The following is a 20,048-nucleotide window of genomic DNA, read 5'->3' as shown; positions in this document are numbered from 1 at the left end:
TTCCCTCCAAGAAAGCACAGCTTATGGACAGTATGTCACATTACAAGCACACAAATCCTGCCCTTGGTGACTGGCAATACTTTCCTTTCCAGAGGCTGGGCAGATGCTTTTGAACAGCAAGAAACTGTTTTAGTCATGCTGAATTCTCCTTGTGTTCTCCTTCAACACATACCCACTGTGTCTTCAAATACAATTCAGCCAATAAAAATAAGACTTCAAATACCATTTCCTTAATGAAACAATATTTGGTAATCTGGAGAGTTTTGTATTAGCCTAATTAGATCCATCAGACATGTGCCCTGGTACACAGAACAGGAAAACAGACTTAAATTCATTATCTCTTCTGAGAAATAAAGCCTGACAAGCATGCAGTACTAGTGAGAAACAACAACCGGTAAAACCCACTGGGAAAAAAAGAACACATTTCATTTTCAGAAGAAAAACATTGCTTGTCAACCATCAGAGAAGAGCTCTAAGAGCTAGACACAGCAGCACGTGGAGGCATTTCCTCCAGCTGACCCCCAGAAGTGCAGGCTGCTGCCAGCCTGTAGCACAAAGAAATCCCAAGCTCAAGGAAACAAACAATCCGGTGCCATGGAGTGTGCTACTGAATTCACCTCTTCAGGTTATTCCTGCATCACAGCCCCTCTCATTCATGTGCTTTTAGAAATTGAACCCTGCAAGCCCAGCAATGCATGCAGGGAGATGTGGAAGCAGCTGCAGACAGGAGGAACGTGCCAAGGAACCTTGCTCAGCTGAACATCTTCACCACACAAAGCTCACTTGGGTAACACCAATGTGAATCTCTTTCACTTATCAGCCTCAGAAGAAAACATTTCCTGGATTTGGGGGCAAACAGAGCTGCCTGCAGGGGAAGAGAAGCAGCTCAGAACATGAGTGCTGCTGACACCATGCTGTCAGAGTCAGCTCAGCATGCTCCTCTGCAAAGAGCAGCTACTGACAGGAGGAATCCAACATCTTCCCAACCCTGTGGTTTCTAGGTCTTCCTTTGTATGTACGAGCCCGACTCTCCCAAGGGCTGCTGAGATATCCAGCCCTGTAATAAATGAGCTGTTCCCACAGATGGTCCCTGGATATAAGTCCAGAAGACTTTCCCACGTTTCTGGAGATAGTGGAGGTTTTCAACTATTTGGTAGCTTGTGCTTCACAAACACTGTTTATTACAGTCCAAGAGCTCTCCTGAGAATCAGAATTAAGATAAAATTAGATATAACAGCCTGCAGCCTGTCCGCACTTGGAAATGGTGATTCATCTTTTGGGAAAAAAACCCCCAAAACTAAAGGCTTCTACACCCCCCACAAATTTCTAAGTCAGAGATCAAAGTGACCTTAATACATTTAGTATTTCTACAACAAAGTAGAAAGATTTTAACTCATCTTTAAATCTTCATCAAATCCATGGGAGATCACATGAATTCTTTTATTCACATTCCATACCATGTCCCAATATTACTTTTATTTACCTCTTATGGAGCTGTAGTGAAAGCTAAAAGCAAAAACAGTTTGCTAAGAGAAAAGAACCACTGAACCTGTGAACCATTAAGAGGTTAATAAATACATTTATTTAAACCCTGTAGCATACTTTTCTTATAGTATGTAACAGGTCTTCTGCAACAACTATTTTTTTCTTCCAACCTTTTGGTTCCTTGACAAGGAGGCACTCACCAGGTCAATAGAGGTTCAGCAGACTTGTAAATATTTTTGAATTTGACTTCTGATTTTCATCAAGCTTTCTCCTTGGATGGGAAAACTTGCAACACACACCAAGAGAAAAATTATGGAACTGCTACTGCAGATGGGAAAAATGTGTGTGTGGATGATGATTTTCAGGCAAAATTACATCCTTCCTGTGTTCCTGATCTTATTAAGCTTGATTCCACACAGACTTGTCAACTGTGCACATGGAAGGAAAAAACTCAATGGATCACTTCCATGCTTCACTCACTCCTCCATCTTCACCCCCAAAATTCCCCAGCTCCCACCAAGTAGAAATCCTCTAAACACCAACCTTTTTTTTTTTTTTTTTTTTGCATACAAACTCACCAAACTATGTTCTCTGGTTGGTTTTTTTTGGTTTTTTTTTTTTCTTTAAAATTCAATCTTAGGGGAGTTAATACTCAGCTATTTTTGACCTAGCTTACAACTGAACACAAAAGAGATCTTAGCATTAGTTTTTAAAAACATGTGAAGCCACCACAACATTTTTTCTCCAGCCTGCCCCTGCCAGCAGCCTGTGCAGCTGCCAGAAATGCCCTGTTTAAACTCACAACACCATAAAACACCACTTCCAAAATTTATTTGCAGAAGGTGTCATTTTACTGTGGTGTGAAGATGCATTTGATGACAAAAGAGGATGAAAGGCTGATGAAAACAGGCAGCCACCAGAGGAGCCGCAAACTGAGCCGTGTTCCTGCGGTCACATCACTTCCTGGAAACCTCAAGCGGCTCCCCCACTCCAGAAAACATCTTTAGCTGAAGGAAAACTGAGAGTCATCAGGATTACTCAGTCTGGACCTACTCTGTCTACAGAGTAGACACTTAGACACTTACAGCACTTCTAAAACAAGAACAAACAATAATAACAAAACCAGAACAAGCCCACCCACGAATAACATCACTTTGGTGGATATCCAAATGATGCCTGCAGACTCAGATTATGAGTAGATACAAAAAGCTAGGATTTTAAGCAATAAACATTTTAAAAAAGCACCAGCCCTTCCTTCCTGAGTAAGTTCTCAAAACACTTGTATTATTTAAAATAGAAAGAGGAAGACTTATACAAGAAAAAAAGCAATGGAAAGTGCTTCTCTGAGAGCACAGATAGGCTGGACCGGCTGGAGGGAGATAAAACATGGAACAAAACAAAAGTTCTATTAATAGCAGATATACTTGCAACAACAAAGGTGACACAGGAGGATTAAAATATAAACATACTGAAATTAAAAATACAAATATAAATTGTCCAACCTGACCTGTACTCTACTGAATTACAGCAAAAAAAAAAATCCCAGACTTTGCCAATAGTTTTCTTCCCACTCAAGGACAATTTTTTGCTGTGGTTTAGAAAGCATTTTGCCACTTGGGGTGGAGGCAAAGAAATGTCACATTTCCAGTAGTTCTTAAAGATGCAACTGTATTACAGAGAAGCTTGAGAGGTTCAACCTCTTTCAAAATGAATGTGCACACACATGTGCTCCCTGAACTTGGCTTCAGCAGAAGGGAGCTGGTTTCTTGGAGAACATACAAATCTTTAAAGGTTACATTATTCGGTCTAAAATGGTTTCTTCTTCAGTCCTGAAGGAGCTGGATTCAGAAGCAAGAACACTCATCAGATGAAAGCAATTTACTGCACTATTGCCAAAGACAAAGAGGTAAATAAAAGGCAGATGAAATCCAGATAAGACAGAAAATACAAGACAGTAAATTAAAAAAAAAAAACCAACAAAAAACTCAAGGGAGGGAGTAAAAGCAGGAAAAGAGAGACAGACACACTGACAGTCCTGGAACTGGTGACATGACCTGTCATTCCCTTAGGAGACCACGTGCTCAGCCTTTTCTTCCTCCCCTCTACTCTCTTACAATAAAAGAGATCTGTGTTTATCAGGTTTCTACAATCATTCTGGGAAAATTACTTGCTGCTGTGGACTACTGCTTCATGTCTAATCTCATTTCACTTAGGAGAGTTAAAAATAGAAGTTGGAGCACTTCTTCATTTTAAAGACATGGAAACAAAAAAAGTTGTAGCCCTACCCTGAGTGCAGTACTGGTGCAGACATTAGCAGAGCTTGTTGGAGCTTTGCAAGCAGTGATCCTGTCAGTGAAATCAGCACAAACTTGCTTTATTATGAACCAAGCATAGAAACAGACTTAGTATCATGAATTTAATTTCCACTTTTACTCAGAGTACCTTGAGTGTCTGCATCTTAAAAGTTAATGGTTACCTCAGCTAATCTGTCCCTTGGCTTTCATTTGGACATAAAGTAGAGATGCTCTAGCAGTGAAAAACATGAGTCTCATCCCTCCACTGCTGCCATGCACTCCCTTTTTGTGGCAAATTCTGACTCCAATCTCTGCTCTCCTTCTTTCCCAGCACTATTGTGCATTACCTGCTATTGCCACTCTAAGCAGCAGCTGGAGTTCCGTTTCCTACCTGGAAGAAGAAGGATTTTTCCACTCCCAGCCCAGGCTGGGAATACATCCCTGCCTTAGCCATAGCCCTGCAGACCCTGTGTTTCAGAGCAGCAAACAGATCCAGGAAAGGAGGCAAGCTTACAGACTACACTGCCTCACAGGAAGCAAGCAACAGTGCTCTGCCAGCTGGTCCTTCACCACCTACTTTGACAACTCATGTTACATGCTGACAGAGCTGACAGGTGAGAGGGAAGCTTCCATTCTCAGGATCCCAGCCACCAGGGCTTCCTTTCAGCACAGGGAAAATGGTTTTCCCTCCTGTCAGCTCAGTGAAACATAAAACATGTTCACCAAACCAGCAGCAGCAACGGTGACTGCGAACAGCGGAGCCTTTACGAGGAGAAAGGAGCAGCAGGTCAAACTCCTCAGCACAGGGTTCCCAACTGTAAATCCTCCTCTCCATCCCTGTTGCTGGAAAACATCACCTGATAGGAGCAAAGGCTGAAGCAGGGAGCTCGGAAGAAACCATCTCTCACTTTCCCATAAAGACCTAGTTGCCATTTCCTGTATCAAAAATTATCTCTGCACTAAATATAATTAACATTTTGGGGAGAGGAAAAGCTAATGATGTGATCAAACAGCTAAGATATCAACCAAAGCCCTCTCCAACAGAATCCCATTAAACATTAATGACTGCTTTGATTACCCCAGAGAGGGTGGTTCTCTGTCTCTATCAGGTTGGGCCGCTGGAGTTATCCATCAGTAGAGCTGGCCAAGCCATCAGGTTTTCCCAAGCTTTTAGGAAACCCTCCCCAGCCCTGTCCTCCCCAGCCCTGTGCCACCCCAGCCCTGTCCCTCCCCAGCCCTGTGCCACCCCAGCCCTGTCCCTCCCCAGCCCTGTGCCACCCCAGCCCCGTTCTCTGCTGCACGCTCACCGCTGTGGCTGGCAGAGCTTGCAGGGACACCACCAGTGGAAACTATTTGTGCTGAAAATCTGCTCTTAGATTTCACATTTTTAGGCCTCAACTGCTAGAAACTTCAACGATCAATTGCCCCAAGACACTGCAACCCTTGTCATCAAAAAGAATTCATTTTTCCTGTGGCTTTTGTCTTTTAGTCAAATTGGGGGCTACTCCTACTCAGTTATCTCCCTGCCATTTGTCCACATGAACTGGACAACTTCATTAGAGCTTTCTGTTCATTATGAGACTTTTTATAGATTTCCTGACATGACATAAAATGAACAAACCCACTTTCCTTGCCAAGCAAATTTAAATCATAAATGTACCACTTTTTCTTTGACAGAAAAAGGGAGTTACAACCATTTTTCTCACTTCAAAAATGTTAAAAATTTGAGCTAAATGAAAAAATAAAAAAGGAATCACAACTAATCCGAATACACAAAACATTTCTGCCATGTGTGACTGTGTAAAACTAAAAGGTACTTATACAAACAGCTTGTCAGAAGAGAATAAAAACTACTCTTGAACCAGAAATGGCAAAAAGAGTCTGAGAGAACAGCACATCTGATGTGACAGTCGGGAGAGAGACAACAAAGCCATGTGTAAATGTCAGAAAGGAGTAAAAATGTCTGTTGATTACTTGCCTCTCACACAGATACTACTTCAGTGTCTGTGTGTATCCTCAAAACATATTTCATAATCCTGGCATCACAGTTCAGAGAGACTGCAAAGAAAGGAAAGGAAAAACTACCCACCAAGCTGAGGTAAAAATCTTTTGGCAAAGATCCCAAAACATCTCAACCAGAAAAAAATCTAACCTTATTTGGAAAAAAAACCCACAGATTTTGCTCAAACTATATTTGTATTGCCACTTTTTACTGTTAGGGAAGAGAGAGATGTGAAAAAAACATGCTTTCAGAAATGTATTAACATATGCACAATGACATGAGACAATGACAAAAACATTTTAAAAATAGTCAGAAAAACACTTAAGGCTATAAACTGTTTGGACAAGTTGGCTGTTATTTCACATCTTTTCTGAATAGTATATTTTATGTCTTGTTTTCATGAGATTGTTGCAGTCTATTTTTACTTAGATGAAATCACATATAAACCAGCATTGTAAAGAGGTAAATATGGAATATGCCAAAGAATTAGAGTGATAAAAAAATGCATTCCAAGATCACTGTCACCTTTAAAAATTCAACTTGCAGTTCTCAAGCACAGCAGATAAACAGATACTGAACTCCAGTGGGAACTGAGAATGAGGAGGGAGTCCCAGGCTTGCTGTACAATTCTAAAACTACCAACTTTATAAAAGATAGAATACTCTGAATTAGATCTTGGCCATCAACCAGAACCAGGTGCTCATGCACTGTAAACAAAGGAAAAGGCAAGTCCAACTTACATCGTTCAAACAGTCCAATTTTTAAATAGCTGGGTGGCTAAAATAAGTAAAGGAAGATTTGGTTTCCTTGTTTATGACTGGTAAATACGATGGTAAAAAATATGGAAAACTACTGTGCTTAAGCTTCAGGTATTAATAACACAAAACAAAAATGCCTTCCCCTCAAAACAAACAAACAACCTGCCAAAACAAAACAAACCCAACAAAAACAACCACCCAAAACAAACCAACCAACCAAAGCCCACAAACCAACCAAGCCAGTTTGGTTTCCCAATAATGAACCCTGAATCCTTCACAATGGAGGCCATCAATGCTCCACTCATTCTTACTAACTCCATAAATTAAATCCTGTCCTTAAAATTCACAGTGTAAAAGCATACATTTATAATGATAATTATAAAATTAAAAACTAGGTATTTTAGGCTCTGCCTTTAAATAAAGTGCCTCAACTCACTTTATTATAAAATAAATCATCTCCCAGGGATGATCTTGGAGCCCTCCCAGGAAGCTGCAGCTAATCCTGACTGCCCAGAGAGGCTCCTGGGGAAACACACAGGAGCCACTCAGCAGTTCAAGCTGTGAGATGTTCTTACCTGACAGCTTCTGTTCATTGGGTTTTAGGACTAAAACATCAATGGAAAAGGACTTCATGTAACATTTTCAGTGCCTGGTATTTTGTGCCACAAAGCTTTTCTTTTTTTTTTTTTTTTAATTAAATGAACTATTCAAAAAACAAATGTCATCCAAATGTTGAAGAAGTCAGACTCCATCATATTTGGTCACCAGACTGGAAGAAATTCAGAGTACAAGCTTCAAACTGCAATAATTCTAGCCATACAAGCAGATTCTAGCCATACCATACAGAATTTTTAGTCTTCTCTGCATTTTTTTCTTTCTAATAAGTTGTTGGATATACTGCACCCAGTTGCTACACACTAGCACTGTCAAAAATCTAAATTATATCATGCCAAGATTGTAGATAAGTGTTAAGAGGAATTAAAAATTTCAGATGTTCAGCTTGTAAAAAGGTTGAGTTGCAAGTGTCATCCAAATTTCCTTTTCATACACTAGCTGTGAACTTCACTCAAGTGCATACCACAGCTCCTGCATCTTTGACAGAGTGCTACTCCATGTGTTAACCCCTCTCTCTGAAGAAAGAAAGCAAGAAAGAAAGGCATATTTTCTGCTCAGCTGTGTGGCAGCCTTACATGAGACCAGTGAGTTTGAAAATGATTATTTTTACTTCCTTGACACCATCAGTTGGCTCCTAGGGCAAGCAAGAAATAATCTTTCTTTGCACCAGTTGTAAGAGACACCATTTTTAAAGTATCATTTAATAAAGAACAAAATTTCAGCACTGAGCCTTTCCTTTCCTTTTAGTCTTTCTTTATGTATCAAATTGAAGATGAGACAGCTCAAACTCTCACCTTTTCAGAATCCCACATTTAAAAGAGGAAAGGCAACTCAAAGTAGTCCAGAAAATCACCAGTGCTGTGAGATGATGACACTGAGCTTCATCACCCTCTTCATCATTTCCCACACACTTTGGGGAGTAGGGAATGGAGCCTTAGTGGTACTGAAATAAAGGCATGAAACTACATGTGAAGCCTAAGACAGTCCTTCTCCCTTTTCAAATATATTCCATACAGCATGTGTTTGATGAATGCTAATTAAGCATAATAAAAGCATTTAATTTGGAATAATGATCTTCAAAGGCAAGATCTGACTCCCTGTCCTTCAATCAGAGTAGTCTCTTGTTCAGGTCAAGAGAAACACCGCGGGGATCAGGTTGGAATAATGAATTTCAGCATAACTAATATATTTCCCTTTCTGGGCATGGCAGTGTCTGTGTGCACAGACCCCTCTATATACACAGAATATGCTGCTCACAGACACACACATATGAGTGTGCAACTTATGAAATCACACCTGTAGGGTTGGGTTTTTTGGTTTTTTTCTTTTGAGAAATGGTGTCATTAATGATTAAAATGCTACGTACTTGCAGAAGTCCTACAAATGCAACAAACTAAACCATCTATTTGGATGGGAAAGTGGGAATCAGCAGGACATGAGCACTGCCACCACCAGGGAATCCCAAGTTCCTCAGCAGCATGCTGCCCTGGAAGTCCATTACCTGGCAATTAGCAGATTTAAGATCCACTAGGGCATTCTAAAACTCAGAGGTAGTGCAGAGGCATTAGACATGAGAAGAGCCAGTACTGACCTGCCTGCTCTAGAAACACACAGGTAGCACCAACCTCCACAACTGGGGCAAAGCAACCAGATCTCTGCTTGCAGAGATGTAATCAACACTGTAATTAGGGGAGAGAGAGAGAGAGAGAGGGAGAGAAAGAGAGAGAGAAAGAGATTTGCTTCTTGTTTGGGCAATACAGAGTCTACCACACCTGTTAGAGATCAGTGACGCAAATCTGATGACGTTTCTTTAATCTACCACGTTTCGTAGCTAACCTTAAAAAAAAAAAGGCACTACAGAAGGTCAGGTAAACCATTAAACTTCAGGTGAGCCATTTGCACTGAGGTGGCACAGTCACAGAATAGCAGCATTTCACAGTCCCCGATGAAACGAGCCTTTTTGTCTCAGTCAGTTATAGAAAATACCACTCATTAAATGGACATCACGGTGGGAGCCCTTTTGTTTCTGTCTGCCTGGAGGATTTGCAGGTGTAGTTACCTGAGGTTTGTAATGTACAGGCTCCTTGTTCACACCCTGGTTTTTAAAACAATGCTCGTGATGCAGAGCAGCATCACCTCCAAATCCCAGAGCCACCAGCAATAACACCACCTCCTACGCATCTCCTCAGGAATCACAGTACCAGTGAAAACAACACTGCAAATGTGAGAGGCTCGAACAACACAAATCCCAACTTTTGCAACTTGAGAAATCAAGAAAAAGTCATGAAAAAATCCCTAATGATGCAGGCACACTTCTTTCTAGCTGACATACCTAAGCACCAAATTGCTGCTGCAGGCAGTGGAGCACTGATCTTATCACTCCTGGCAATGTTCTTCAACCCCATCACGTTCTGCACCCAACCTTCCTCTCCACTTCATTGTTTTCTAGCATTTTCCCCCTCCACTTTATGCGGCCTGCCAGCTGGGCCAGTTCCCTTGTGCAGTGACCACACGTACACCAACCTAAAAGCTACAATAACTCACATTAAAAGCAGTGAGAGTGCTTTGGGATAGTGCTCATGCACATTTTCATCACTGCAATTCAGTAGGTGCTAGTCCCAGTAAACATTACATTTTCTACCCTCCTAAGACAAAGCTGGAAAAGGGGAAAAAAAGAAGTAATAACTGTAGGATTAGAGTTTATACAAAAAAATGTATGCTGCAGCACCAGACACTGGTGAGCTGGCAACTGAGCTGTGCTCAGATTAGTGAGCTACATAATAGTGGTGTTTTGCTAAATTTAAAAAAAAAAAAAAAAAAGGCTATGATTTCTATTTAGTTGTTCCAGGCAAACGTTAATTCAGACAATAATAATTTTCTCATGTATGTCCTATAGACACTATAGACGTTCCCTCCCTCACAAAATTCTGTGCAAAGTTATTAATACATTTTCACTTAGCCCAACAACAAATAGAATTATCCATTATAAGCCCAGTCATTCACCGGAGTGAAAAGTATAACACTACATGGGACACATTTTTGGGTAGAAAATAGGGGGACAAGTATTTGTTTTCCTTTTCCCTGAATCAAGAAGAATGAGTTTGCATAAAAGATTTTCTTTTTAGTTAGTAGATACAGGACCACTGCAAATCTAAGTGGCTGAAAGCAAGCAGTCTCTCCTACTAGTTCTGAAGCTGCTCTCCATCTCAGCCTTCCAGAAGTCTGGACAATTGCAAAGTGCCCTGGAGTTCATGACCCAGCCCGCACATTTGAGGAATCACAAGGTATCCGAGGAGAGGGAAGAATGGCAACTCTTTTCCCTTATTAAAAAACGCAAGAAGTCATTTATTTTCCACCAGTTAGCTGAAATTGTTAGCAGAAATGTTTCTGTTAGCAGAAATCCTTGCTGAAGAAGCAAAGGCCTTTATCCTCCACAGCTGAGGGAACCTTCCAAGTGTTTTTCTGCTCTGACTTTTCCCATGAGGGCAGGTCCCTGTTATGAAGATGGAGCTGTCTTTTCCTTATCAAACAGGGGCAAAAATGCTTTGGAAACCCCTCCTGAGGTCACAACAGCAACCTCATAGGGAAAGAGCTGCAGTCCCTAGCAGGAGGGTGACAATCTATAGGGACAACACATTCATATGCTGGATTTCAAGTTCTTATTAATAATTATATAATATTATCTATAATAGATATATTATATTAATAACATATTATATGATACAATATATATTATATGATATTATATATATGTATATTCTATATATTATTATGATTATATTATATTATATATATTATATTATATTATATTATATATTTATATTATATTTAGATATCAGGATATTTATTACAGATGGTAACTTCCTCAGTATTTGTAAAAAAACCCAAAACCCTGACCAAAAAAAAACCAAACAAAACAACTTATAAATCAAATACAATAAAATATTTCTACTCCTCATGCTGAAATGTTTATTATTATTTAGCCTATGTAAAGTTTGTTCCAAAGCAGAAGAGTGAAGGAGGACTCTTTAAACCCAGCAGCCAAGGATCCCGTTCAATAAATGCGAGAGGTTACTGCCACCAAAAGGAAAACAGTGGGATTACTCCAGATGGAAAGGAACTATGACCGGCGGACTGATACTGTAAATTAAACTTATGTAAGAAGCAGACAAATTTAGTGTTTTAATCAGGATGAAATAACCTTTGAAAAACCCAAAAAAGCTGGGGGTGAGAATTCACAAAAGCTGCTCTCCCCAGTTTTTCAATGCTTTGCAGCCTTAAGGGACAGGAGGCTGGAAGGATGAAGGCTGAGGGCAAAAAACAATTAAATGAACACTGAAATCATATGGTTCTCCAGGGCCAGCCTTCCTACGGCTTTGTCCTGCCTTCCAGGAGTCTCTACACAGTAAATAAGACTTTTTTTTCAAAGTAAATTTAATAAAGAAACATGATTTCACTACAAATTAAATGTGGCATTTTAGAAAGAGGTCAGATGATTCATGCATATTCAGCAGATGGATGGGCAGCAAAGGAAACAGGTGGAAGAAGTAGATCACAATGACATCTTTTATAAACATAAACCCAGCACTACTCTCTGTATAATCCAGGGGGAGAAAAATTTAATATTTTTATTGCTACAGTGAGTATGAAAGACTTTTTATTCATCCCCATGCTTTGCACAGGTGGAATGCAGAAAGGTACTAGGAAGTTCTTCACCTTGTTTAAGCTCAGATCCAGTGAGAGCAAGAGGTTGATTTATGGTCCAGATCCATGTTTACTGCTTAGAAGACACCAACTACTACACCAATTAAGTCACAGAGGCAACGAATCTCTCTGCTTCTAGACTTTGCCATCCTGCTGTTTGCTCCACTTCCTCGACCACCCAGAGGAAAAAGGAAAAAATAAAACCACAAAAAGGTAACAAAGACATATTTTTCCCCAGCTCTTGTAATTTTAATCATAGAGATTTTTCACAATCAAGTATCAAAACTGGAATAAATAAGCTCAGAAATTCACATGGCACTTGACAAGGAAGGGAAAAGGCAGATCTTGCAGTAAGTTTTGCTTCTTCAGTAAGGTGCTGAGGAGACACCAGCACCCAAGAGGTGCATCCAAAGACCAAGATGTAAGCACAGAGGATCACTTTTGAAGTTTGCTGCTATCAGCAAATACAGTGCAACACAAAAACCCTTCAGGTTTCAAGTCAGGGAGATACTAAAAGAGGAAGATCAGTTTAAGCCTCCCTACTTCCAAGGCACAGTCCCAATATCAACCTTCCCCCTCAAAACTTGCAGGTGTGAAGGAAAGAAGTCCCTCAGAGCGGCCAGAAGGCCAAGGGGCTCTTTTAGGATGCTCTAGAGCATAGATCTTACAAGGATCCATAGAACTTAGGTATCACTTCCTTTAAGTTACCCACTAGAAAGAAGCCCACAGAGCCCTGAAGGAATCAGTTTTAAGGATTCAGCTTCCACTGCGGGCTTCTGGGGGCACCACATGAATCTGATCATTAAATAAACGACAGAACCTTCATAAAGGCAGAAAGCGAGTGACATCATCCTCATCAAATTCCAAATCTCTCAATTTTATTTCAAACTACTACTAGTAGGTAACTTAAAGGTTTATAAATCCGGCCAATCCAAGCGTGCATTTACCCACAAGGTGGCAGTGGCCGTCCAAGGATTTAGCACCTGGAGGCTCCCTGAGCCGCACGCAGCTCTCGAGAACTACACCACGCTGTTCACTGTGAAGGGAGACCAAAAGGCTCCATTAGAGCGAAAAAGATCTTTTCCCTTGCGCAAAAAGAAAATCTATTGACTAAGTACATTGTCTTGCCTCGTCATTGGTGGTGCTTTTCTTTTCCTCACAAGAAAGCGGCAGTTCTTCTCAGAGAGGAGCAGGTTCGTGTTCCCAGGAGCAAAGATCCACGAGTGCCGCCGATCCCTGGTCAGCGCGGGGCCTGGGGAGCTGCGGCTCCCGAGGGGCGGCCAGGCAGCCCGAGGATGGCGGAGGGAGCGGCGTTTTATGGGAGCCACCGTAAGGAACCATGGAGCCCAGCTCCCGGCCCTGCACAGCCCCACCCTGTGCCTGAGAGCATTGCCCAAACGCTTCTAGAGCTCTGCCAGGCGGCTGCTGCTGTGCCCGCTGCCCGGGGAGCCTGTTCAGCGCCCAGCCCCGCTGCCAGAGAAGAGCCTTTGGCTGATATCCAACTAACCTCCCCTGACACAGCTTCGGGCCGGTCCCCGCACCGGGCTGTGCCCGCTCGGGGATGGAGCCGGAGATGTCGCCGCGGGCTGGGCAGGGCAGAGGGCAGGGCAGTGCTCTGAGCGCCGCACCCAGACGCCCCCGGAGGAGGGGATGCCGGACACCGGCGGGAGTGCGGCTTCCCCCAGACCGCGGCCCCTTCCCCCCGCAGCGCCCCGGGCCCGCGCCGCCGGTACCTGCAGCAGGCCGCCCATCTTGGCGCGCAGGGCGCGGAACTCCTCCGGCGGAGCCTCGGGGTAGAGCTGGGCGCGCAGCAGCTCGTCGGTGATGCCGGCGGTGCCGTGGAAGGCGGCCTGGGCGATGCCGCTCAGCAGCGCGCTCAGCGGCCTGGAGCCCTCCGGCGGCGGCGGCGGCGGCTCGGGCGCCGCCATCGCGGGAAAGGCGCGGCCGCGGTACGGCGGCCGCGCGGGGCCAGAAACGCTCCCCAAGCCAGCTCCAATTGCATTAACCAGAACGTAACAGCAACCAGCTAAACGGTACAATAAATATCCGCTTTTTGAACTGGTTCAGTTACGGAAAATACTCCACTACTCATGTAGTTTAAGGAAACATCCACAGGCTTTGCCCTCTATCCTTTACTGAAAGATGCAGGGTTGACCATTAAAAACGGGGCCAGCTAAAACAAAGGTACTAATAAAGAGCGAGTGTTTTCTCCGTGCACCATTTTATACAAGTTTCAATATAAAGAAAGCATTAAAATACTTTGTCTATACAAACAGTCTATCACAAAAGAGACGGTATGCTCTCCTACAGAGTTTTCTTTGCTAATACAACAACAATACTGTGGTATTGTTTACCTCCTGATTTCAGTCATTGAAACCCTTCATAGTTGCACTTTTTTTATGACATAAAAGAAAAAATCACGTTGCTCACAAAGAGAAAATACGAGTTTATGATCAACTTGACCTGTTCTGCCTTGTCCTTTCTTCAGTTTTGTAGGTAGAGAACAGGGAAAGAACAAGTTGTCCTTGAATGAGTGGGAGCACAGAGTACATCTTGAAGCTGGAAGTACAGGAAGAAATAACAGCAAACACATCTAAAATTACTTCCACTGTCTCCATTCATTTGGACAGTACTTTAAATGTCCTCTTCAGCCAGTGGTATTGGGATTAAACAACATCTTTAGAAGCTTTAAAGTATCTGGAGATACAGGAATTTCTTTCAAGCACTAGAAATGAATACATAGGATGAGAAAATTAACTCCATTTGCGTTCAGACTCCTCACAGCACCGCTGACCTTTATCAAAAACCCTGAGTACAGTTCATCATTGTTCATCTTTAAAAAGAAAATGGAGCAGGGTAGGAACTCTTCATGGCTTATCAGTATCACTCATGAATATAAAGCAAAATTTCTCTCTGCTTTGAATTTCTGAAGATACTGTCCCTCGATGACATGCTTTCTTCTGCTGCAGCCTGAGGTGAGTCATTAGGTCCTAATGAGCAGTGCTGGTTTACTGACTTAGGCTGAGGTACAAACTTGCTCTGGTAATTGCTTTTTCTTCTCAGATCCAGTGTACTCAGCGCCTTGCATGAATATGGCAAAACAAATCTGGTGCCAAGTGTGTGTCTTGACTTCAAAACCAGCATAAAATTACTCAGAATGCACATGGCAGCAGCAAGTAACCTGTGTTTTTACTAATTATTTATTTGTTTTTGTAAACAACCTCATTTTTAAAGAAATTAAAAATACATCAAAAAGTCTGTCTCTACATATATACACAGTACATGTTCAAATTTCACTTCATTGTGATGCCATGGTTTAAGCAGAAGAACAAAGAGTGCTTTGATCCAAAACTCAGCTGCAATACCACCATCTCTGGGGGCACAGCACCTTCCTGCCTTTCCAGGAACACTTCACCTTTTATCACCTGGACCACTTCACTTGTTCTTGATGACCTGGACAGTTTTCCTGCCATAGTGGTAATAGCTGTAGGCAGATGTCACTGTTGTGAAAGCTGTGATGCACCTTTGGGGAAAAGAGTTCCTCTAAGTCATGGGGGTTTATGGACAATATAAAAGGTGCCTTTTTTTTTTTCTTTTTAAGCATCTGTTTATAGCTACACAGTCAGGAACTATGCTCCACAAAAATGGAGCTTACAGTTTATAAGCTGAAATTCAGTGCTATGGGGAGGACTAGATAAACAAAGGCTCTGCCATTCAGGGGTAAGCAGCATGCTTCAGTGTAACTGCATACCAGGACTTGCTTTAGAGAAGGGAAAATAAAAGACTGAGCATTTGCAACCTACATAACTTTTACCAGCTTGAGAACTGACAGGTGTGAGAAACTATTCCTTGGTAGTATGAGCAGGGAGCATTCAAACTGCTCAAGACTCAAACTTTCCATTTTCACCAAGTCCCAAAGCTAAAGAACATGTTCCTGCTTCAGCCTCTTCTGTTTCCTTCCCAGACCACAGATATCCCTAAATGAGCAGTGCTCCTCTGTGTGAAAGGCTGACACCACCCTGAGGTGGGAGTCATGGCCACAGCCCTGCCTGCCCCTCTGCTCCCCTCCCTGAGCACTCTGCCAGAGAGTTTCTGAGAGGATTCACAGAACACCCAGGCAAATTACACCCAGAGGCAACTCTAGATTTTGTCTTACCACCAGGATAAAAACCCACAAACTGTTAAGATCAAGGTTCATTCATAGTTCCTTAAAAGCTTCTTGGTTTGGGTTGGAGGTTTTGGTTTCTTTGGTTTGGTTGGGTTTTTTATTTCCCTAGAAGACAAGTTAACACTGGATTTTGCACTACTTTAAACTAAGTCACTAAGTAATTCTGACATCTGCTGCTCAGAACTCTTTGTTCTGACCTCTTGCCAAACAGCTCAAGAAAAATAACTGCACTCATAACAGCTGCAGCCAGCTGCAGTTCAGAGCTCCAGTGACAGCAGAAGGAACAGCATTTCTTAAGGAGGGAAACTCCTTTATGCCTGTTCTCATCCCATCTCTCTCCTTCCTTCCTAAAGTCTAGCAGGAATCACCATTTTTCCATGTGCTTTTCAAATAGGCTGCAGAAACCTGGATTTTAAGATAGCAGGTACAGTATAAAGCAAAAATAAGAATGGCTATTATTACTGATCCCAAGGTTGCTTGTTCAAGGACACTTCTGGCATGAATAAATGAAAAATCCATACAGCCTTTCCACCTGCTCCTTTTTTCTCCACTGAGCTGAATTTATGTATTGCCTGTGTACACCATGCCTACCACAATGACTTGTTTCTAAGCTATTATTCCTGGATCCTAACTAGTTTCATTAAGTACCAATAAACATCTAGTGTCATTTAAACACTAAAGGTGTAAAGATTCAGGCATATGGGCTTATTGCATCTTCTGGGCACAGAAGATTTTTTTGTTCCACACAAATGAATCTCAATTACCAGTTTCCTTAGGAGCACATTAAATTATCTGGGAAAAAAAGAGTAAGGTATTAGTTACCATAATGTCTGCAGATATATGCTGTCCACATAATTGAAAACAGGTGCTGCTAAAGAAGCCGCCACCAAAATCAGCTGAACTGCCGTGTTCATCTGAGAAAAGCAAAACAGGAACTGTGAGCAACATGAAGAAGTACAAGGAATAACAACATATACTTTGATTACTGCTTTAAGGATTAGTTTATATAAAGAAAATTTATTTAGAAACCTTCGTAAATTAAAGCATCTTACTCTCTCTAAATTAGCATGTGCTCTGACAGAGCATAGTTGAAAACCTTTCAGGATCTGGGTACAATTGGCACTATTTTGAAACTGTACTCAGCAGTAGTGGTAAATTATCCCCACCCTCCAAACCACACAATGCTCCAAGTACCCAGGAGTTATTTTTTGTCACGAGTTATTGCTCTTACCTTGCTAATGAATGTTGGTTTTAATTGTGCAGTAGCATAACAGGGGTTAAAATACCTACTCAGTGTTCTCTATTGGGGGAGAAAAGAGGAAAAAAAAATGCAGTGACGATATATCTGATACAGATACAGATAAATTATAAAGAAAAGGCAATTGTAGCACTAAAGAATTACACTGCTCTTTTGTAAGATTTATTATTACACATCACACATAGGAAAAAAAGCTATCAGTAGCTCTGACTTATCTTTGCAAACCATATTTTATTAAAACACTGCCCTGCTCAGAAATCTATCTGGGCAAAAGAACAGGCATTACATCTTGTAACCATAAAGCCTCAAGATGACAAATCTCTTGGTCACAACTTTGCTATTAATTAAGCTTAGTCACGTATTTTTTGTTATGATTACACACTTTTAATGCTGAGCACTCACCGGTGGAGAAAGAGTTTTGTATCGCACGTAAAAAACGGCAGCAATGAGCGCTGCATCCCGCAGGATAATCATGGAAGTCAGGGGAACTGCAAGATAAGGCAACACCAGCCAGTGAAAAACTGTCCATGAGTAAAGGTAAAGCACAACCAAAAGAGCAGAAAATTGGAAGTGAGACAAAATAAGCACACCCAATTCTTTTGAACAAGTTCTATGCATTACTGAGGATGTTTAACACAACTCCTGAAAGAGCTTAGGCTGAAATCTTAAAACAAGCCAGTCCATGAAAAACAACTTTATAGAGCTACTATTATTGCTTTAAACAAAGAGCACTTAAAAATGGCAATACATGCCATTTTTTATGGGTAGCACTTGCTTTCTCTGGGGTCCCTTTGGAAGTGTTTAATGGGAGCTAACAGCAAAGCAAGAGCTCCAAGGGATACACAATTTTCCTTCTAGAAACATAAGAAATGTCGCTACACACAAACTGACCTTTACCTTATCTAGAGCACACAACTGACATTTCCTCACCTGGGATAAGATTTGCACAAGTTAGGCTCACGTAGAGCACACTGATGAGGATTTTATCTGCCAGGGGATCGAGAGCACTTCCCAGTGCTGATTTCTGATTAGCCCAGTTCCGTGCAATAAATCCGTCCAACTAGGAAAACCAAAATTAAATTGCTCTCTGTTAAAAGAGTATGAACCAAAACAGCTCGTGTACCCTACTGTAGAGAGATATTTAATGAATGACATCAGGTAAAACAGTTAGTTTAACTAGGATAAAATGTGATACCTCTTAGCTGATACTTGTATCATTTAACAGACCACCAGGGGCACAAGCGCTGAGCGGCCAATGCCCACCGGGGGCTGGTCAGGGAGCCCTGGCATTCCCCTTTCCACCATTAGCATTAAGCCCCCTTCAGGCACCTGCAAATTCCCTTTGCCGCACCATAAGGGATATATACAGCATTCCTAGAAACCAACAAATCTAAAAACGAATCTGTTTTGTCCGTTTCCATTCTACAGAGGAGTCCGTTTCAATGCATGCCTACGGGATCTCCGTGTGCCCAGTGTTCCCAAAGCCTTTCCAAACCGGCGCAGACATACCAGGTCTGTCACGCCAGCCAGGACAAAGACACCGAGGGCAACGTTGAAATTCTCTTCAACAATCAAATAGCCCAAAACTGGCGCCAGACCCATTCTCGCCATGGACAGGATATTTGGGATGGTCCAGGGATTTTCATACTGTAAAGCAAGAAATGAAAAAACTTCAGGACAGGAACTCAAACCCCGCCTTGGCACGTAAAAGAGTTTTAAACGCGAAAATACTTTTTCCACTTAGCTAGCCAAAAAGCCCGCAAAGTTCTTGGAAGCAGCCGGCTGCTTTCGCAAGGCACACGGCCTCGACCTGCTAAACATTAACTTCGCCTTCGACAGGAAAGCGTCTCGCCGCGAGAGCCCCTAGGGCAGAGTCTCTGCCCCGGAGTGTCGGGCGCGACACCTGTTTGCCCGCCCCGTCCCCGCTGTCCCTCACGTACCAGCTCAGCGTAGGGCCCCGCCGCGCCGCGTTCCCGCCGAGGCTCGGGCGGGGCGGCCCCGCCGCTGAGGAGGCGCCAGGCAGCGGCGGGCGCGCGCAGCAGCCGCGGGAGCCCCGCGCAGGCGGTCAGGCAGGAGACGCCCCCGCCGCGCCGCCCCCCACCCGCCGCCGCTGCTGCCGAGCCGGGCCGGCCACCCAGAGGCCTCGCTCCGCCGCCGCCGCCGCCCGGCCGCCTCCGCGCCGCGCCGCGGAGGAGCCCCCAGGAGCCCCTGCCCAGCCAGGCGGCGGCCAGCATGGCGCGGAGGGGCGCGGGAGAAGCGGCGCGGGAGAAGCGGTGCGGCAGAGGCGCTGCGCGCGGCCCCTACGCGCGCGGCCGCGCTGCCCGCGGGAGCGCGCGGCCTCGCGCCATCCGCCCCGCGGGATTGAGCACTGCGCGCGAGCCGGCGCGCGGCGCGTGTGCCGCGAGCGCTGCCGGGGACGCGCGACCTTTTGCGGCGCTTTGCGTCAACTCCGCCCCTCCGCCGGGCCGCCCGCTTTACGGCAGGCAGCCGAGTTAAAAGGCCGGTCCCGGGACAGCGCTGCCCCGGTGCTTTTCCACCGCTTTCTCGCCTACCTCCCGGTTCAGGCTCTTTCCCGGCGGCCGTCAGGCGCGGACGTTGATATGCATGGCGGCCCAGTGAGCGGCTGCCCGGGCTCATCCCGCTCCTCCTCACGGCGGGGCCGCCACGGAAAGCCCTTGAAGGAGGAAGGGGAAGGTTGGCTTTACCTTCAGAAACTTCTCCGAGAGCGCAGGTGGTGCCTGGTGCTCGGTACTTGCTTCTGGCT

At 43.5% G+C, this 20,048-nt stretch overlaps 2 protein-coding genes across 5 annotated transcripts in view; both read right to left on the bottom strand.

Moving 5' to 3' along the window:
• The window catches only part of COMMD1 (copper metabolism domain containing 1), a 62,277-nt gene extending 48,457 nt beyond the window's left edge, over window positions 1-13,820 (bottom strand). Inside the window, exon 1 of one of the 3 annotated variants that reach the window (XM_050972602.1) lies at window positions 13,592-13,820. In XM_050972602.1, the coding sequence (XP_050828559.1) occupies window positions 13,592-13,786 (195 nt within the window). In that variant the 5' untranslated portion in view covers window positions 13,787-13,820. The remainder of the gene's footprint in view (window positions 1-13,591) is intronic. The other 2 variants (XM_050972601.1, XM_050972603.1) reach the window with 2 other exon arrangements.
• A 240-nt stretch (window positions 13,821-14,060) lies between these two features.
• On the bottom strand, window positions 14,061-19,681 carry CRLS1 (cardiolipin synthase 1). Of its 2 annotated transcripts, none has more exons than XM_050972600.1 (7): window positions 19,225-19,681; window positions 18,794-18,931; window positions 18,215-18,344; window positions 17,687-17,772; window positions 17,258-17,326; window positions 16,849-16,940; window positions 14,061-14,583 (listed from the first exon to the last, which is right to left on the bottom strand). In XM_050972600.1, exons 1-7 carry the CDS (start codon window positions 19,516-19,518, stop codon window positions 14,577-14,579), a joined length of 816 nt encoding a protein of 271 aa, XP_050828557.1. In that variant the 5' UTR covers window positions 19,519-19,681; the 3' UTR covers window positions 14,061-14,576. The 2 variants fall into 2 exon arrangements, with proteins under 2 accessions (XP_050828557.1, XP_030091926.2); XM_030236066.2 differs by having other exon boundaries at window positions 14,061-15,381; window positions 19,225-19,678.
• Between the last annotated feature and the right edge of the window lie 367 nt (window positions 19,682-20,048).

This window comes from Serinus canaria, chromosome 3 (assembly GCF_022539315.1).
Source record: "Serinus canaria isolate serCan28SL12 chromosome 3, serCan2020, whole genome shotgun sequence".
NCBI lineage: Eukaryota > Metazoa > Chordata > Aves > Passeriformes > Fringillidae > Serinus > Serinus canaria.
This window is presented reverse-complemented; position numbering and strand designations above follow the sequence as displayed.